Source organism: Cygnus atratus, chromosome 17 (assembly GCF_013377495.2).
Source record: "Cygnus atratus isolate AKBS03 ecotype Queensland, Australia chromosome 17, CAtr_DNAZoo_HiC_assembly, whole genome shotgun sequence".
NCBI lineage: Eukaryota > Metazoa > Chordata > Aves > Anseriformes > Anatidae > Cygnus > Cygnus atratus.
This window is the reverse complement of record NC_066378.1, coordinates 11951437-11967883: the sequence shown is the minus strand read 5'-3', so window position 1 is coordinate 11967883 and position 16447 is coordinate 11951437. Positions and strand designations below refer to the sequence as shown.

General features: G+C 40.9%; 3 protein-coding genes across 7 annotated transcripts; 2 read left to right on the top strand and 1 right to left on the bottom strand.

Annotated features, from left to right (window-relative positions):
- The first annotated feature begins 40 nt into the window (after nucleotides 1-40).
- On the top strand, nucleotides 41-6825 carry DDX55 (DEAD-box helicase 55). Its single transcript, XM_035564920.2, has 14 exons — nucleotides 41-215; nucleotides 479-529; nucleotides 618-704; nucleotides 979-1070; nucleotides 1184-1246; nucleotides 1965-2114; nucleotides 2597-2786; nucleotides 3036-3118; nucleotides 3444-3575; nucleotides 3697-3789; nucleotides 4351-4465; nucleotides 5224-5392; nucleotides 5733-6025; nucleotides 6513-6825. Exons 1-14 carry the CDS (start codon nucleotides 108-110, stop codon nucleotides 6678-6680), a joined length of 1794 nt encoding a protein of 597 aa, XP_035420813.1. The 5' UTR covers nucleotides 41-107; the 3' UTR covers nucleotides 6681-6825.
- Nucleotides 6826-6855: 30 nt separating this feature from the next.
- On the bottom strand, nucleotides 6856-11071 carry EIF2B1 (eukaryotic translation initiation factor 2B subunit alpha). Of its 2 annotated transcripts, none has more exons than XM_035564922.2 (9): nucleotides 10719-11071; nucleotides 10538-10639; nucleotides 10309-10445; nucleotides 10107-10223; nucleotides 9516-9628; nucleotides 8591-8659; nucleotides 8066-8141; nucleotides 7738-7863; nucleotides 6856-7301 (listed from the first exon to the last, which is right to left on the bottom strand). In XM_035564922.2, the coding sequence occupies exons 1-9, from the start codon at nucleotides 10879-10881 to the stop codon at nucleotides 7146-7148; spliced, it is 1059 nt and encodes a 352-aa protein (XP_035420815.1). In that variant the 5' UTR covers nucleotides 10882-11071; the 3' UTR covers nucleotides 6856-7145. The 2 variants fall into 2 exon arrangements, with proteins under 2 accessions (XP_035420815.1, XP_035420814.1); XM_035564921.2 differs by having other exon boundaries at nucleotides 10710-10881.
- On the top strand, nucleotides 10808-16401 carry GTF2H3 (general transcription factor IIH subunit 3). Of its 4 annotated transcripts, none has more exons than XM_035564924.2 (13): nucleotides 10808-10889; nucleotides 11030-11109; nucleotides 11454-11560; nucleotides 11980-12143; nucleotides 12385-12447; nucleotides 12702-12731; nucleotides 13055-13083; nucleotides 13168-13242; nucleotides 13724-13777; nucleotides 14504-14572; nucleotides 14702-14837; nucleotides 14917-14953; nucleotides 15036-16401. In XM_035564924.2, the coding sequence occupies exons 1-13, from the start codon at nucleotides 10880-10882 to the stop codon at nucleotides 15103-15105; spliced, it is 924 nt and encodes a 307-aa protein (XP_035420817.1). In that variant the 5' UTR covers nucleotides 10808-10879; the 3' UTR covers nucleotides 15106-16401. The 4 variants fall into 4 exon arrangements, with proteins under 4 accessions (XP_035420817.1, XP_035420816.1, XP_035420820.1 ...); XM_035564923.2 differs by having other exon boundaries at nucleotides 11451-11560; XM_035564927.2 differs by lacking the exons at nucleotides 12385-12447; nucleotides 12702-12731.
- Nucleotides 16402-16447: the final 46 nt, after the last annotated feature.

The following is a 16447-nucleotide window of genomic DNA, read 5'->3' as shown; positions in this document are numbered from 1 at the left end:
CGCGCAGGGCCGGAACCAAAGCGCCGCGCCGCGTGTTTCCGGGGGGGCCCCGCCGCGGCCGGACGCCGTGAGGGGGGGACGGGGCCTGGCGGCGGGACCGGGCCGAGATGGAGGCGGTGACGGAGGGGCGCTGGGAGGCGCTGCCCGTGGCGCTCAGCCCCGGCGTGCTGCGGGCGCTGCGGGGCCTCGGCTTCGCCAGCATGACCCCGGTGCAGGTGAGGGGGGAGCCCCGGCCCCGGGGCTGGGCCTCGGGGGGGAGGAAGGGGGCTCCGGGCCGTGTGAGCGCTGTGCGGGCCCTCGGCCGGGGCACCGGGCTCGGTCGCAGCCCTGAAGCCTCCCCTCGGGTTTTGCCCTGGGGTGTCCCCTCGCTCGGGTGGCTTCTAGAGAGCTCTGGTGGCTCCTGGGGGAAATTTGGGCTCTGTGAGATTTACTTCCAGCAGAGCAGGTTGAACTGTAGGTGTGCTGTTTTCTCTTCTAGTCCGCAACCATTCCGCTCTTCATGAGTAACAAAGATGTTGCTGCGGAAGCGGTGAGTGTTGTGAACCGGGGCAGCCTCTTGTTTTTCTCGGTTTGTCTCTGGAGCTAACGAAGGGCTGATTCTCCTTCCGATTTCACAGGTAACAGGCAGCGGCAAAACCTTAGCCTTCGTAATTCCCATCCTAGAAATTCTTCTCAGACGGGAACAAAAATTGAAAAAAATGCAGGTAAGATTAAGTTGTTCGGTTCTGAATACTTTACTATGTTCTTATGATCCCTCGGTAAGATTGAGGAGCTCAGTGAAAGCACCAGTCAGTCAAACTGAATACACGTAAAGTGACTGTGTGCTCAGCTCAGGTATACCAGGAACAACAAACTGTGTAAAAATTGAAAACAAATACCGGGTTGCTTTCTTTGCACTTACCTTACAATGGACAATTTTCCCACAGTCTGTCTTCTATTTGGTTACTTTCCATAAATTCCTTTTGTCTTCTTGTGCAGGTTGGAGCTATAATTATCACACCGACAAGAGAATTAGCTATTCAGATTGATGAGGTATTATCGCACTTCACAAAACACTTCCCCATGTTTAGGTGGGTGAACTTCAGTCTTTTCATGATCTCGGTTCCCCTTCCTTTGGACTTCTGTCATTTGTAAACTAGCAAAATTCAAAGATGACCTAAATCTTTCCGTTCTCTTGTTTTAGTCAGATTCTTTTAATAGGCGGTAGGAATCCCATGGAAGATGTTGAAAAATTTAAAGAACACGGGTAAGTTGATTGTCTGTAGTTTTTACCAGTGCCTTGCAACTGTGGTTTTCTCCGTCATTAAAACTTACAAATTATGAATTTGGGTCTTGCTGGTGGTAAAATTTGGTGGTTCTGCATAAAACTGTTGGGTATATGGTAAAGAAATTGTGGATTCTTGCGTGGGACGCGCCATCCTGAGATGGTAATGAGATGACAGGAAAGGCTCATATGTGAAATTGGTACCATTTACATGCTGTCCTGGTAAATCACAGCGTACAGCGTGGCGAATTGAAAAACTGTCTTCACCGACAGGTTTTCAGTTCCTTCTTTTGTGTAAACATTGTACTAGCAGTAGAGTCTGACAAGATTGAGTCTGTGTTGAATAATTTTCTGGAACTGTTTGGTGCTGATGGAGAACCTTTGGAGCAATTGTATTTGCTGCTGGCTTTTTCGTGGAGGCACCAAATATTTCTTCTAGCTAACGGTTGCTTTCCGTAGTCGATGTTCTAAACTTTTACTGCTGCAAATAGCGTGCTTTCTCCTGAGGGCTTTTTCTCCCGTCAACGTACTGTCTGAGAGCTCCTGAAATAGGAGCACGGTGGGAAATAGCACAGAAATTGTTTCATTGAAGAGTGCAGTCAGTTTGAGTGCAGATTTGTGCTGCGTTAATCCTAGCAGCTCCTCCGAAGGCCTTACCTTGCGTGGTTACAAAATTGCTGTATGTCCTTAACCCAAACAGCGGGAACATCATTGTAGCTACGCCAGGCCGCTTGGAGGATCTGTTCAGAAGAAAAGCAGATGGGCTGGATCTCGCAAGCTGTGTGAAGTCTCTCGATGTGTTGGTGTTAGATGAAGCAGACAGACTTCTCGATATGGGCTTTGAATCAAGGTATTCAAATAATAAACTCCAGTTATACTTCTGAATTTTTAAATGAGTTTGTATGTGGTTGATGTGAATGAGCCTGGCCTACAGCGACCTCTGAAATGAGATTTGTTCCGTTTTGGTCTTTTACCTCTCTTGGCTCTGCAGACTACATAAAGCAGTTGCTAAGAGGGGAAGAGAATCAGGAAAAGGTGATTCCTTGATGAGTACAGAGTTCAAGATTTCTTTTTTTGTGACGTATATTAGCATGTACTCATTTAAGGATAGGTATTTACACACTATAATGACTTGAAACACTGTAACAAAGAAACTCTGACATCCTTTTTCTCTTTCTTGAAAAGTTACGATGATTAACTGAATAGAAGAGGCTGTAGAGTTGACGCTCAGTAATAAAAACTATTTTGTTTATGAACTCATAGTTCCAGTGATTAAACTTCTTTCTGAGGAAGATCTTGGGACATTTATGTTTTACATGTGCTTACTTGCAGTTTAAATGCCATTCTGGACTTTTTACCCAAGCAGAGACGGACAGGTCTCTTCTCAGCAACTCAGACTCAAGAGGTGGAGAACCTGGTGAGAGCAGGTCTCCGGAATCCTGTCCGCATCTCGGTGAAAGAGAAGGGAGTGGCAGCAAGCAACACACAGAAAACTCCAACGCGCCTGGAGAACTACTACATGGTGAGAACTTGTGGTAGTTTGTTGCTCCCTCTCCCTTTTCCCTGGTTCCATCAACAGGTTTTTAAATCGCGGCCGGTTAATGGCCACATTACCAGGGGAATCAGAAGTCTCAAAGACACAAAGCTCTTGCAAGTCCTCTGAAGATCAGTAACCATGACGGGGAAAAAAACCCCACTAAACTAGCAACTGGCAGGTCAGTTTGTATCAAGTCCATTTCCTTATGTATTTTTTTTCCTTTGCATTGTGTAGATATGCAAAGCAGACGAAAAGTTCAATCAGTTGGTGCACTTTCTTCGACAGCACAAACAGGAAAAACATCTAGTCTTTTTCAGGTAATTCCATGTAGGTTTTCTTGTGAAAACAGAGTGGTGTTTTATTACCTGAATTTCAAAACTCTGCCCTGTGTTGACAAGGACACAACTACTTTAAAAGTGTTTCTTTTTAACAGCAGTCTTATAGAATATGCTAGTTTTATACATATTTTTAAAGTAAAATGTATATGTGTTATATATGGTGATTAAAAAAAAAGTACCTATTTTAAATAAAAATAGGCAAAAGTGGCTATTTTTGAAAGGGCTCAGACTGCTCTAGCTTGACTGCCTAAATCAGATAAAAAATACAACATAATCTTTTGCTTTTCTGTCATCATCACAACAGCACATGTGCCTGTGTGGAATACTATGGGAAGGCTTTGGAGTCCTTAATTAAACAAGCGAAAATAATGTGCATTCATGGGAAGATGAAACACAAACGTAACAAGATTTTTACCGAGTTTCGGAAGCTCCCAGGGTAAGGCCATACAATTAGGCTAAGCCAGCTAAAAGTAGTAGTACAGGATATGGAATTGTGTCTGAAAATAAGCTCTTCTCAAATGACAGTCTAATGAAAAAATGCTTTTTCTTCTTCCCAGTGGCATTTTAGTTTGCACTGATGTGATGGCCCGGGGCATAGACATTCCAGAGGTACACTGGGTTTTGCAATATGACCCACCTAGCAGCGCAAGGTACAACTTCAGATCTTAAGAACCTTTACTTGTGCTCATGTTACTGTACTGTTTAGATACAAATTGAGAACACACAGCTGTGGAAAACGCATTTACTTGTTGCCTGAAAATTGGTCTGAGTTTGTGCAAAATAATGCACGAACAAGGGAGGATCAAACATTGCAATCTTTATTGTAACTGCTGTGAAGTTAAATGGCTTTGTGTGTGTCGTGCAGAAGTCAAACAGGTGGTCACCACTTGCATTTGTGTGAAGAGGCTTTCTGTTCTAAGGGTTAGTATGAGAATACCAAAGAAGTAAAAAGGAGAAACACCAGGGTGAATGAGAGCAGAGAGCGGGTACAGAGCTCTTCAAGGAATGGTACATTGGAAGCTCACTTGAAAGGAGCTTTTCCATGTGTTTTAACTTCTACTGTCATAATTCCCGGTTGCTGAAATTATTCGTTTAGTTCAAAAATAACCAGCACTCTAGGTTTTCCATTCTGTTAGATTGGCCCTTTTGCTCACTAATACTTTTGAGTCAGACTAAGCGTCTCCTCTTAAATGAGCCCTGTTTTGTTTCAGTGCCTTTGTGCACCGGTGTGGTCGAACAGCACGGATTGGCAATGTCGGCAGTGCACTTGTATTTTTGCTTCCCATGGAAGAATCTTATGTTAACTTTCTCTCAATCAACCAAAAGGTTAGTAGACTCTTATTCTGTTAGGCAAGAGGACAGGCAAGCTCACCAGAACCTTACTGACAGTGATGATGAAATCCAAATTCATAGGGCTTAAGGTCATACACATAGATCATGTTTTAGCAGAGTCACATAATTAAAAAAAAAATAAAAAAAGACGAGCTGCTTATTAATCACCAAACTCAGCTGTTAGAACGCGATGGCTACCTGTGTTTTTTTAACTGAATCTTTGATAGGAACATGTGATGCATCGATTAAGGAAAGGTTTTTCTTTTCTAATGGTGTGTAGGCTGAGCATTTCCATAAGGCAGCACTGCTTTACACCGCTTCTGCCTCAGATCCTGCCACTACCACTTTGTATGCTACACCCTCGGTGCTGCTGAAAAATGGCCAGAACAAATTTATTTTTAACTTGAATATTTTAACTTGAATTATTTCCTGGTCCTGCATTTATGGGATTAATTGTATGAGTTCTCTAGAGGCCTGCTAATGAGAACATAGCTTGATAAGGCATGAGATGAAGGTGTTGCCTTCTCTTGAGCTGTACTGTGTGAGCTCTTCTGCTGGGCTAGGATGATTGTTTGTGGGGCTAAACAGTGAACTGGAGTTTTAAAATGACACCGTAAAAGACGGAGAAGGGGGCTCAAAGCTTACTGAAGATTAACTGGGAAGAAGCGTGCGTTTGAAGTTTCACAGCACATTTTAAATCGTTCAGCTGAACTTTTCGTTTGAACTTTTTCTGTTTCTTTTTTGTTTTTCAGTGTCCCATGCAGGAAATGAAACCACAGAAAAATGTGTTGGATCTTCTTCCAAAACTGAAGTCTATGGCCCTGGCTGACAGGGCAGTGTTTGAGAAAGGGATGAAAGCATTTGTGTCTTACATCCAGGCTTACGCCAAACACGAGTGTAATCTGATCTTCCGAATAAAAGGTAATTCACAGCAGGGCTGGTCCCTTTTACTGTTCTTCAGAAGACAGTGTTTGATTTGGCAAAAAAACATGATCGTGTTATTCAGCAGCTACAACTACCCATTCCTGTTCTCAAAGTTACTTTCTGCAGCATCAGATTCTGACAAAACTCCTACTTTCTCAAGCAATTCAGACAAAACATTTAATTAGCAAGCTTGACTAAAATAGACATAAGCGCAAGTAAGTGCCACTTAGCATTGTTACTAGTATAAAGTATAGAATGCAAGATAACTTTAAAAGTCACAGAAAAAAGTAACTTATTATCCAGGAGGAAACTGACTTTATAATCTTTATTTTAACAGATCTGGATTTTGCTAGTCTTGCCAAAGGTTTTGCCTTGTTAAAAATGCCAAAGATGCCTGAACTAAGAGGAAAATGTTTTCCAGACTTTACTCCAGTCGCTGTTAATACAGACTCCATTCCATTTAAGGATAAAAATAGAGAAAAACAGAGACAAAAACAACTAGAACAACAAAGAAAGGAAAGACAGGAAAGTGGAGGAAAAAAGAAATTCATAAAGAACAAATCCTGGTCAAAGCAGAAAGCCAAAAAGGAGAAGAAAAAGAAAGCAACAGCAAAAAGGAAACGTGAAGAGGTAAACCGTGCCCGTTCTATTAAGCTACGTGTCGTTGCTATAGCATAGGTGCCTACTTTCAAAAGGCAGGGAGCAATGGGATTTTAGTCTGACATAAGTGAGATGCGCTGCAGAATTACAGACTGAAAATTAACTTTCTAGGCCCTTGACAGGCAAAGCACAAAAATAAAAAGCACGGAAGCTTTTTAGAACCAAACACAAAACCAACTTACTAATGCTAGTGAATAACGCTGCCAGCATAGGCTGCATGGGTTTTTCCTTTTAAGAGGTCCAGCAGCACTTAATTGGACAGTACTTCGTTGTTGTTATTGCTTTTTTAATTCTCAATAGGTGTAACAGAGTTAGAATGTTTCCTAGGTAGAACCTGAATATTATTTCGTGCTTGGATACCCCTGGCAAAGTCTGGGTTGTAAAATTCTGTTGTGTTCAGATGTATAGAATGAACGTGGTTTGGTGTTGAATTTAATTGTTTTTCAACTGCCAACAGGGCTCTGATGTTGACGATGAGGACATGGAAGAGTTGCTGAATGACACAAGACTCTTGAAAAGATTAAAAAAGGGGAAAATTAGTGAAGAAGAGTTTGAGAAGAGACTAACAGGCACCCAAAGCAAAGTGAAAGCAGAAACTGTTGCTGACTTAGAGTCTGAATGTTGACAGTTATTCTAACCAGACTTTTATGTTGATACTGCCTATTTCAATAAAACTGTATATTTATAACAAAATAATGATGCAGAGAGCAGAACTGATCTAATTTCTTCATAAAGAGACCTGACAGGTCTCTTTTTTCAGGTACGTACCACAGATCAGTAAGTGACACCATACCTCAGAATGAGTCTGAATGCACCATAAGGTATTTTATTTTACAGTATCAAAATACTCCACCCATCTTTAAAACAATTTATTTCAGGTCTTCAGAAGCTGTAGCGACTTGGATTTTTTTTTTTATCAGTGGTCCATCCACTGGTACTGCTTTGCCTTAAATTCAAGAAGGCTCATAATTACTTTAATCCTTATAATGTTGTCTTCTTACCACATCCATATAACTTATATCATCTTCCGATTTCTTACAACTGTGATAGTCATTGAAGATGACACATTCTGTACACAGTGTCCTTTCTGTTACAGATAGAGTTTAATAAGTTCATCACTGACAGCTGACGGAGTTAACACACCAAGGTCTGTAAACAGTAATGTGATTAGTGATGGTGATGTGTAGTCAATCCAGGGATGTTCCTCTGTTAGATTCTGACCTGTTTTCAGAGTGTCTGCTTTGTACTAGAAGGAAACAAGACCATCAGTTATTACGCATCTGCAAGCTAAAACCTCTTTTGGGCAAGGGTGGTCGTGAGCAGATGTTTGTGGTAAAACTGAAGGAAGTCAATTTAAAAACAAGGCACAGGCTGCCACCTTGGTCTCAACTATTTTATCTTCTGTACGAACTACAGTTTGTAGCTCTGAAGTGTCTCAATCCAGCTATTTCTTGCCCTCAGCTACTCTTCTACCCCAAAGGAACCACTTTAGGAAGTCAGTGACACTATTAAGACAACTTATGGCTGTCTGACGTTTGACTTTACAGTGGAGCAACTCCATATTACGTCAAGTAAGCTAGAGTAGAGACGTCCAAATAAATGAAGACATGCTTAGAGGAAAATTATTCATAGACACGTAAGTGGATCTTAGCCTGCTAAGAAAAAAAATGTATTCCTCTTACCTTAAACTTATCTGGGACATCCTGCTGATTTAGAGGGAAAAGCCTTACAAACTTGAAACTTTCTGCTACCACATAAAATGGTTTATTCTGAGCTTTGGCGCACACAGCAATTTGATTTGTGCCGATCTGTGGAGACATACAGAAAACAACATGCAGACTTGGTGCTAGTAGGACATAATATTGCAATATTTTCAACAACAACAAAAAAACTGACATACTGGATAACACCCCAATAGAGCAAAGATATTTCAGAAATCCCTGAATTCTTCAAATAAATTTTAAGAGTCCAGAGTTTACAGAACGTTATAGTAAAGTCACTACCTATTACCTTGTTAATAATGCCTCCACTTTCAACTACACCTTCAGCACCAACTAAGACCAGGTCCACTTTCTCCATAATGTAGCTGTTGAAGGGGAAAAAAAAGGCATTTTGCACTTAAGCAAGAAGTGAGATTCAGATGTGTAATAGTTTCTTTTGTCATGTTTTGGATTTATACTAAGCAGTAGTAATTTAGTAGTTAGCTTAAAAAACACGACAATGATAACACATGGAAAGCAGAAAAAAATGTAGCCTTTTTGTTTAGCACCTCAGTTCCTTTTTCCAAATATCCCCAAGCCCTAAGATCCCTTAGGTCTGCCTCCATTCTCCGTTCTAATAGGCAAACATCAAATACTTGTTTTGTAGCAGGCATGTTCTGCTAATCATGCACCTAAAGGTGTAACTTGTTTAGCTTGTTTGATGACTATGACAAACTAAGGAACAATTTCCGTAGAAAGAAGCTGCTAGGAAACTTACACAGAATGTAAAATAAAATTGTGACGAACAGTATTAAGATTTAATGATCAGACTTACCCAACTGCAGCATCCAGAATCACAGTCACAGGAATGTCCAGCTTCCTCAGGGCTTTTGCCATTTTTTGCCTATTAAAATAACACATTTGAAGCTAAGAAGACTTTTTAAAGAGAATGCTAGAAAAATATTGTCTAAGAGACTTAAACCCACAACTGCCCATATTTGCTTGCCAGCAATTTTGTACCCCCTAATAGAAAATAAGTTATCACGTAGAAATCGAAACAGATGACAACAAACCCAGCAGAAGAAAAGCAAGCCTGTTTTAGCAGTCAGGAATTACAGCTATAGAAAGATGAGTCAGTGAACTATTAAGATGACAGATTACCTAAGCCATCTCAGCTTTTCCATCAACATGATATAAGAAATAACTACCAGCAACGCACCCCACGCTTTAAGCGAAGCTGATAAATCATACCTACTTAATTTGGCTGAACATACTTGATTCAAGTGAAAGTGGTTAGCAACACAGTATGCAGGATATGCTCTGAAGAGGGAAAGCTTGCTCTCTTGCTATCGGTAACATAATTTATTTGGCATCTTCAAACAATGTCATGTTATCTAAATGTTTTACTGTGTGATGCTTAAGACAATGCTGATTATTTTAGCCTACTTTTGAAGAAGGCAACTAGAAATCAATTATTTACTGTCTCCCAGGGGAAACATAGGTTGCTTGGCATGGATTGAGAGGTTGTAAACCGTTGAGGAAAACCTATGTAACACTGTAATGAGGATATTAGTATGGGAAATTGCTTGCCGATACTGATTTTTCACTTTTCCAGAATAATGTGGTATTATTAGTCACAGAGTTATCATTTAAAATGCTACAAACAATCCTAGTAGCTTTTTTTTTAAACATGGCAGATTTGACACTAGCTGAAACTTATCCTGCTAACCAAGATCAAACACAAATTAATGAATACTTGCCCTGCTTGGTCTGGCTGTGATTCAGTAACATAAACGCTGAATCGCTTCTTTGACTCAACAGCTGCTTCTAACACTCTGAGGACCACTCTTGAGTAGGCATGTGTCAATATTCGCTGTCAAAAAAGATCAAATATTACTTTTTGCTGAACTTTAGAAAAACCTTTAGTTCTGTTAGCGGTGCCAGAGCTTTTACTTCACGCATCTGTCAACATTAAATAATAACATGATGTTTGTACACAACAAAACACAGGATGGCAAACACACTGAGATGGATGTTACGTGGCCAGCCCTGACGCTGCTGAGGGGTGACAATCTAATACTTTAAATGGAAAGCTGATGTTGTGAGGCTTCGGCACCTCATAGTAGTAGACCACAGCTTAATGTTGAATTGCATGGGAACTGCAGTGGGTGGGGGCATGAGTCTTAACAAAATAAAGCAATGGGTGATGCTATCCGTATGTACTTGCAAAAGCCACATCAGACAACACTGCCACGAACGTGAATGAACTTCACTCCCCTCCTCCTCTGTTTTTCCATCAGTGCAAGCAGCAAAGCACCACAACAAGAGCAGCCCTGCCTCGGCCTACTTACAGCACCATCTCTGATGAAAGGATGACAGAGCTTGGCGATTTTGTTCCTTGAGAGCGAGACTTTCCTCAGGAAAATCTCCCCGCGCTCGATCATGATTTCTTTGCATTTGGAGTAATCCTGGAAGAGACAGCGAGACGTCTGCTGCGAGCCCGCCGGGTCTCCGCGCCAGCAGCACGGCCGAGCGGGAGGCAGCCGCCCTTACCGAGTACTCCAGCGAGGTGAGGCTGATGAAGCGCAGGAAGAGCTCCCCGCCGGAGGACACGGCCACCGAGGAGTCCACGCGGGACAGGGTCTCGATGGCGTCCAGCAGGCTGCTCCTCAGGCCCTGGATGGTCTCACCTGGGTGGGGACGGAGGCAGAGGAGCGCGGTCAGGGCTGGGCCCCGGGGCTGGTGCCCGGCCCCCGCCTGGCCCCGGGGGCCCGGCGCCCACCTCGGTCCCGCTTGAGGAAGCCGAGCAGCGCTCGGATGGCGGCCACCGCCGAGGCCACGTCGGGGTCGTCCCTCAGCTGCGCCCTGAACGCCTCGATCAGGTCTGAAAGGCAAAAGGAGGCGCCTCAGGCCCGGCCTGGCCCAGCCCGGCCCGGCCCGGCCCCGCTCCGCACCCCCGTTACCGTCCGTGCTCATGGCCGCAGCCGCCCCGTCCCGCTCCGCTCCGCTGCCGGCCGCCTCGCCGGAGCCGTGGGCATGACGCAGAGCCCCTCGGCGTGACGTCACGCCGGGCCCTGGCGTCATTTGCAAGCGCCGGGAGCGGCCGGCACCTCGCGGCGGCGGCATGAGCGCGGGTGAGGTGGTGGCGGCGGGCGGGAGGGAGCGGGCCCCGGGCAGGGGGGAGCTGAGGGCGGCCCTCAGGGGGCCCGGCTCCGGCCCCTCGGAGCCGGCCCTGCCCGGGGAGCCGCGAGCCACGGCGCTGTGTCTGTTGCAGACGATGAGCTGAGCCTGCTGGTCATCGTCATCGACACCAACCCCATCTGGTGGGGGAAGAGGGCGCAGGGGGAAGCGGAGGTACGGCTGCTGCTGGTGCTGAGCCCTGAGGGAAGGGCTCTTATTTCCTCCGTCTTACCGAGTGGGCAGTGAACAGGGGTAGCCTTGGGTTTCTGAGCAACGTTTGTCTGATAGAACGGATGTTGGAGTGCCTTTTTAAAAAGATGTGCTGCTGTGTGTCCGTCAAAGCCTTGTATAAATTCTCCTTATGAAGAAAGGAAGCTCCACATCTTAAAATCCAAGTTCTTCCAGCTGCAGTTATTTGAGAGCTTTCTTGTGAATTGTTTAACAGTAGATATTATTGTACTGTTTCTGATTTCTCTTTCTTTCTTTCTTTCTTTCTTTCTTTTTTTTTTTTCCAGCAGTTCACCCTATCAAAATGTATCGATGCGGTGATGGTACTGGGAAACTCACACTTGTTTATGAATCGTACCAACAAGCTTGCTGTAATAGCAAGCCACACACAAGAAAGGTATAGGTGCTTCTTACCTACGTAAAAGTTTAAAGTGGGCTTTTCTATATAAATCTCCTGATACAGTGTAGGAGAAATAATCTGATTTAGTGCCTTACGCAAAGCGAGAAAGACAATGAAAGTGACAAGTTTCCTATTTAAGTGGGTATTTTTTACCCAGATGTTCATGAGTCTCAGGATCTACCCCTAAGTGCAGGAATGGTATGTATTTGCTTTTTTTTTTTTTTTTTTTTTTTTTTTTTTTTTAATATCTTAGAAGGAAGACGGTGAATGTTGGTATTACACCATTTGGGGTTTGAAGATTTCCTGCCTTATGTTGCATCTTTAATGTCTAAATTATTTGAAATTGCATTTCTGAATATTGCTGTCTAACAAGGTTAAAGTTGAAACAGTAATGCTTCTTACTTCCTTTCTTTCAGCCGTTTCTTGTACCCTGGGAAGCGCTGGGCTTTTGCCGATCTCCTTGGAGATGGCGGTAGTTCTGCGGAATCTAATTGTTCTGGCAGCAAAGATGGAAAATATGAATTGTTAACAGCAATAAATGATGCAATTGCAGAAGAGATTAAAGATCTCATGACAAAAAGTAAGAAAAATAAATTTTTAGGTTTAATATATGGAATTGCAAAGCACTTTGGCTCTCAAGGAGTTGTAGGAATTTCCTTTATTTTGATAGCATGAATTTTAATATATTTAAAGTAGGTAAGTTTATTATGTTGGCACTTGGAGCCTCTCTATTAATCTAATATGCCAAAGACAAGACTTGTAGAATTTAGTATGGTCAGATTTAGCAACTGTCTTTGTAATTTCTGTAACTTGAATTGCAGCTGACATGAGGGGCCAGCAAACAGAAACTCTGTTAGCGGGATCGCTTGCTAAAGCACTTTGTTGTATCCTTTCTATTATGGAACTTTCAAAACCTTTATCTGTTTTCTAAGACTGTTTCCTGTAATATTAATTGTGCTTCAATATAGGCTTTACTATTACTGAATTTTATAATAACATTCAAAACTGAAATGTTCGCTTAATAAGTGTGGATTGTGCTTACTAAAATGTGTGTTGGCTACGGTGGTGAATACATGGTATGGATGCTGCGGTTACTCCCAAGGAAGAAACATAAAGTCCTTAACATCATCTAATGTAGTTATTAACAAGATGAGCAAAGAGGTAAAAGGTAATACCTTTCTTCTGAGTACTTACATAAATATTTAAGTCAGAATAATAGAAAAAAATGCTTAATGAACAACTTTAAAATTTCTAATCGATATGTAATTGCTTTTGGACAATAAATGAAATGGGTTTGCATTCGTAACTCTAAATTAGTGTACAGATACTTGTCACATGTTTCTGCTGCTCTCTCTGCCACTGGGGCTATAAGACAGTTTCATATACATATTTGAACTGAAATAAATTGAAATGCTAAATGCTATAGAATTACAAGGGCAAGCTACAGGGGATGAATGTACTCATGCATTATATTTTCTTTTCAATACTTAGCCAATCAGGAAATGAAATCAAGGATTTTGGTAAGACCTTTGCTGTCACTTTTCTGTTAGTCTTTAAATCCAAAGATACTATGTAGGCTAACAAGTCTGAATTGCTTTATTTAGGTCATAAAAGCTGCAGAAGACAGTGCATTGCAATATATGAATTTCATGAATGTGATCTTTGCAGCACAGAAACAGGTGAAGTTGTCATTTCATGTTGATCTTTTATTAATATGTAAAAGCTTAAAAAAAATTGTTCATTTTTCTTATGATTGTGATCTGGTTAAAGAGTGCTTGAAACGAAACCTGTCATGCCCAGGGGGAAAGCTAATCAAGCTTAAAAAAAAAAAAATTTACATCATTACATCTTAACATAAAGGGTTTGCTAGACTAGTTTAAGATCACTATGTAAGTACCGACAGTAGCCTTTTGTCGCGCCTTGCAGGTAATGTGTACGAGGTACTTTTGGTGATAGTTCTTTTACTGCCATGTGAGAGAAGAGAGATGCTGGAAATTTGGATTTGTGTCCTGACCATGGGAAAGAGCTTTGTTATCGCTGTGGTGGTTCTGCAGCTGTAAAAACATGTATGATGATAACAGTGGTGAGGGTACATTGTTCATAGCTGAATTTCTGTTATTTTTTGTTTTTTCTTCATGCTTTTCATCTCTTTGCTTGCAGAGCATTTTGATCGATGCCTGTGTCTTGGACTCTGATTCAGGTCTTCTACAACAGGTACAGACTTTATTTTACTTGCTGTTTACATGAATTCATAGGTACTTGATGCTAGACAGTTTGTCATATTGTAAAGGGAGACATTACACCTTTTTATATGACATCTTTTGTGCCCTTTTATTGTGAAGTAGATCTGTATTCATTTGTTCTTCCTTTGGAACAATTACTAGAAATTGTTTCCTTCCTTATAGGGCTAAACATATTTCATAGCAATTCACTTTGTGTTTTTGTTGTTCAAAAACTATAATGTGGGATAACACAGCAAACTCTGTGAGCTTACTAGGGTGTAAATTATGCCTCATGGCACATTATTTGGAGATGCTGTTTTTCAGAATTCTTCTCAAAGGAGGATTGGGGAGGATAATTAGCAAAATCCTATAAATTTTTAGGTATCACAGAGAGTATCGCAGAGACTGAGATAGTTGAACTATTGAGATGAATGAGAATAACTTTTCTCTTTTCATTTGTCTCTGGATGTGAGATCATAGTTTATTTATTTATTTTTACACTTCCAATATTTTTCTTTTCATAACAAGAGAATGAGAGATACTCCATGATGGGAACAGTTGCTCCCATTTTAGTTTTTGTCAGTACTTTCATTTCTAGTTCTTTGAAAATATTTGGTTAGAATTTGAAACATGCAGACCTTGAGCAGCATGTGGATATTTAAAATAACATGTTAATTTAATCAGACATAACAATCTGATCATGCTTTCTGTTTTCCAGGCCTGTGACATTACAGGTGGCATATACTTGAAAGTGCCCCATATGCCATCCCTTCTGCAGTATTTATTGGTAAGTCATTTAAAAAGCACTTTGAATGCTTTTTTCTGTGTCACACACGAAATCCTACTGACTTCATTGACACGTTCATACAGCAGTACCCTCGCAATTTCTAAAATACTTTTTCCTCTGTTTGTATAGTGGGTATTTCTCCCTGATCAAGAGCAAAGATCACAGCTTGTGCTTCCACCTCCTATTCATGTTGACTACAGAGCTGCGTGTTTCTGTCATCGAAATCTCATTGAAATTGGTTATGTATGCTCTGTGTGCTTGTCAAGTAAGTTTATAAATGTCTAAGACTATAATTTCTTAAATTTGAAAGGAACTATTTTAATGACAAATCTTTTATTTTCCAGTATTCTGCAACTTCAGTCCTATTTGTAGTACGTGCGAGTAAGTGTTTCTTCTTGTTTCAGAGTTGGGTATGAAAATACGTTCAGTGTATCTGATAGCTCCTTTTTTATGTTTTTTTCAGGACTGCTTTCAAAATATCACTGCCACCTGTCATGAAAGCTAAGAAGAAGAAATTGAAGTTAGCTGCATAACAACACTACGTAAATACACCATTATCTCCTCCAGTAATTCCATGAAATGGAATGTACTAGAGAAATTGACGGCACTTTTTATAGGATGTGAAAGAGAACTGTATGCAGTCTTATGACTTGTTTCTTACTGGATAAATATTTAAATGGTATATTTTCTACACAGTAACAAATCATTGTATTACCATGTAACCTGTGCTGTTTTAAGTACTAATTCTTAATTGTAATAGTAACCAGAAGTTGCAGCTTGTTAAGATGCAGATCTTACAAAGTTAAAAGGTATTCTTGCCATTGCAAAGCTTCATACCTCCAAGTTATTTTCAAAGACAAAGCTCTGATTGTTTTTAGTCCTATGTTGGTGTAAAGGTAAGTTATGACTACTCCTGATGTGTAGGTTCTGAGTATTAGCACTGTGTCATCTGGGGACTTCAAAATTCTGTTAGCCTTTGCTACCTATTTTTTGAGTGAAACAGGGTCAGTTTCAGAATAAAGAAACCAATATTTTCAAGATGGTTTAGAAATTCCCCCCTTCCATTTAAAGATGTTAATTCCCCTGCATGTGCACGCTCACATTTTTCATATTCTTTCATTCCCTTTGATTGTGATTTTCTCCCAGTTGGATATCTGCTCTTCTAGTCAATATCACTAGAATAATACTGCCTTGTAATACAGAGGTAGCTTTCCCAAGGAAGTTTATTAACAGAAGACTCTGCATTCATGAATTACCTTTTTTTCTTTATTTCAAATGACTTCAATAAATGCAAATTAGGTGGTTAGTCTTAACATTGTATTTTGAAACTGGAAAACACAAATGTAATTCTCTGTAGTAAGACAACAGACACATCTTTGCTTGTTTGTTTTTAAAGTATCATGGTTTCTACCTTTTGGCATTTGACAAGCAAAGAGGAAAGATTTTGGAATAGTGCTTTCTGTATCAGAAGATGAGGGTATGCTGTGTATTTCTGAATGTTGTTTTGGTTAAAAAAAAAATAAGATTTCTTACTGTAAAAGGTAACTGCATAGTTTGCTGTTTTATCCTGCTGCTAGTAACTGATGTTTTTAAAGGAATACAGAAAGTTGTTATTTCCTACTTAAAAGAACTTTCCTTTCTTAAGGTGCATACAGGAATTTGTGTAGTCTCAATGCTTGCATCATCAGGTTTTTGTCAGCGTAACTTGTAATCAGGGCCTAACTCTTACTGGCTTGTTTCATCACCAAAAGCCATTTTGTTTGAAGCCTGTATTTATAATTTCCTTTGTATAAACCATTTGTAATAAAACCTGCTCCTTTTCGCATACAGTTATTGCTGTGGCTATCAGATATTTTTAAGGGTGAGCCACACGGA

Bases quoted from the DNA above. Each gene is read 5' to 3' on its own strand.
- GTF2H3 (XM_035564923.2), top strand. The intron at 12,448-12,701 runs GTATCCTTTCTA...CATCTAATGTAG, and splicing joins GCTTGCTAAAGCACTTTGTT to TTATTAACAAGATGAGCAAA. The intron at 13,084-13,167 runs GTAAGACCTTTG...TGCTTTATTTAG, and splicing joins AAATGAAATCAAGGATTTTG to GTCATAAAAGCTGCAGAAGA.
- EIF2B1 (XM_035564921.2), bottom strand. From the start codon at position 10,881: ATGCCGCCGCCGCGAGGTGCCGGCCGCTCCCGGCGCTTGCAAATGACG. The intron at 7,864-8,065 runs GTAATAGGTAGT...ATGTCTCCACAG, and splicing joins GTGGAGGCATTATTAACAAG to ATCGGCACAAATCAAATTGC. The intron at 7,302-7,737 runs GTAAGAGGAATA...GTTTCCTTCTAG, and splicing joins ATGTCCCAGATAAGTTTAAG to TACAAAGCAGACACTCTGAA.
- DDX55 (XM_035564920.2), top strand. From the start codon at position 108: ATGGAGGCGGTGACGGAGGGGCGCTGGGAGGCGCTGCCCGTGGCGCTC. The intron at 216-478 runs GTGAGGGGGGAG...TTTCTCTTCTAG, and splicing joins CCAGCATGACCCCGGTGCAG to TCCGCAACCATTCCGCTCTT. The intron at 5,393-5,732 runs GTAATTCACAGC...TTATTTTAACAG, and splicing joins TCTGATCTTCCGAATAAAAG to ATCTGGATTTTGCTAGTCTT.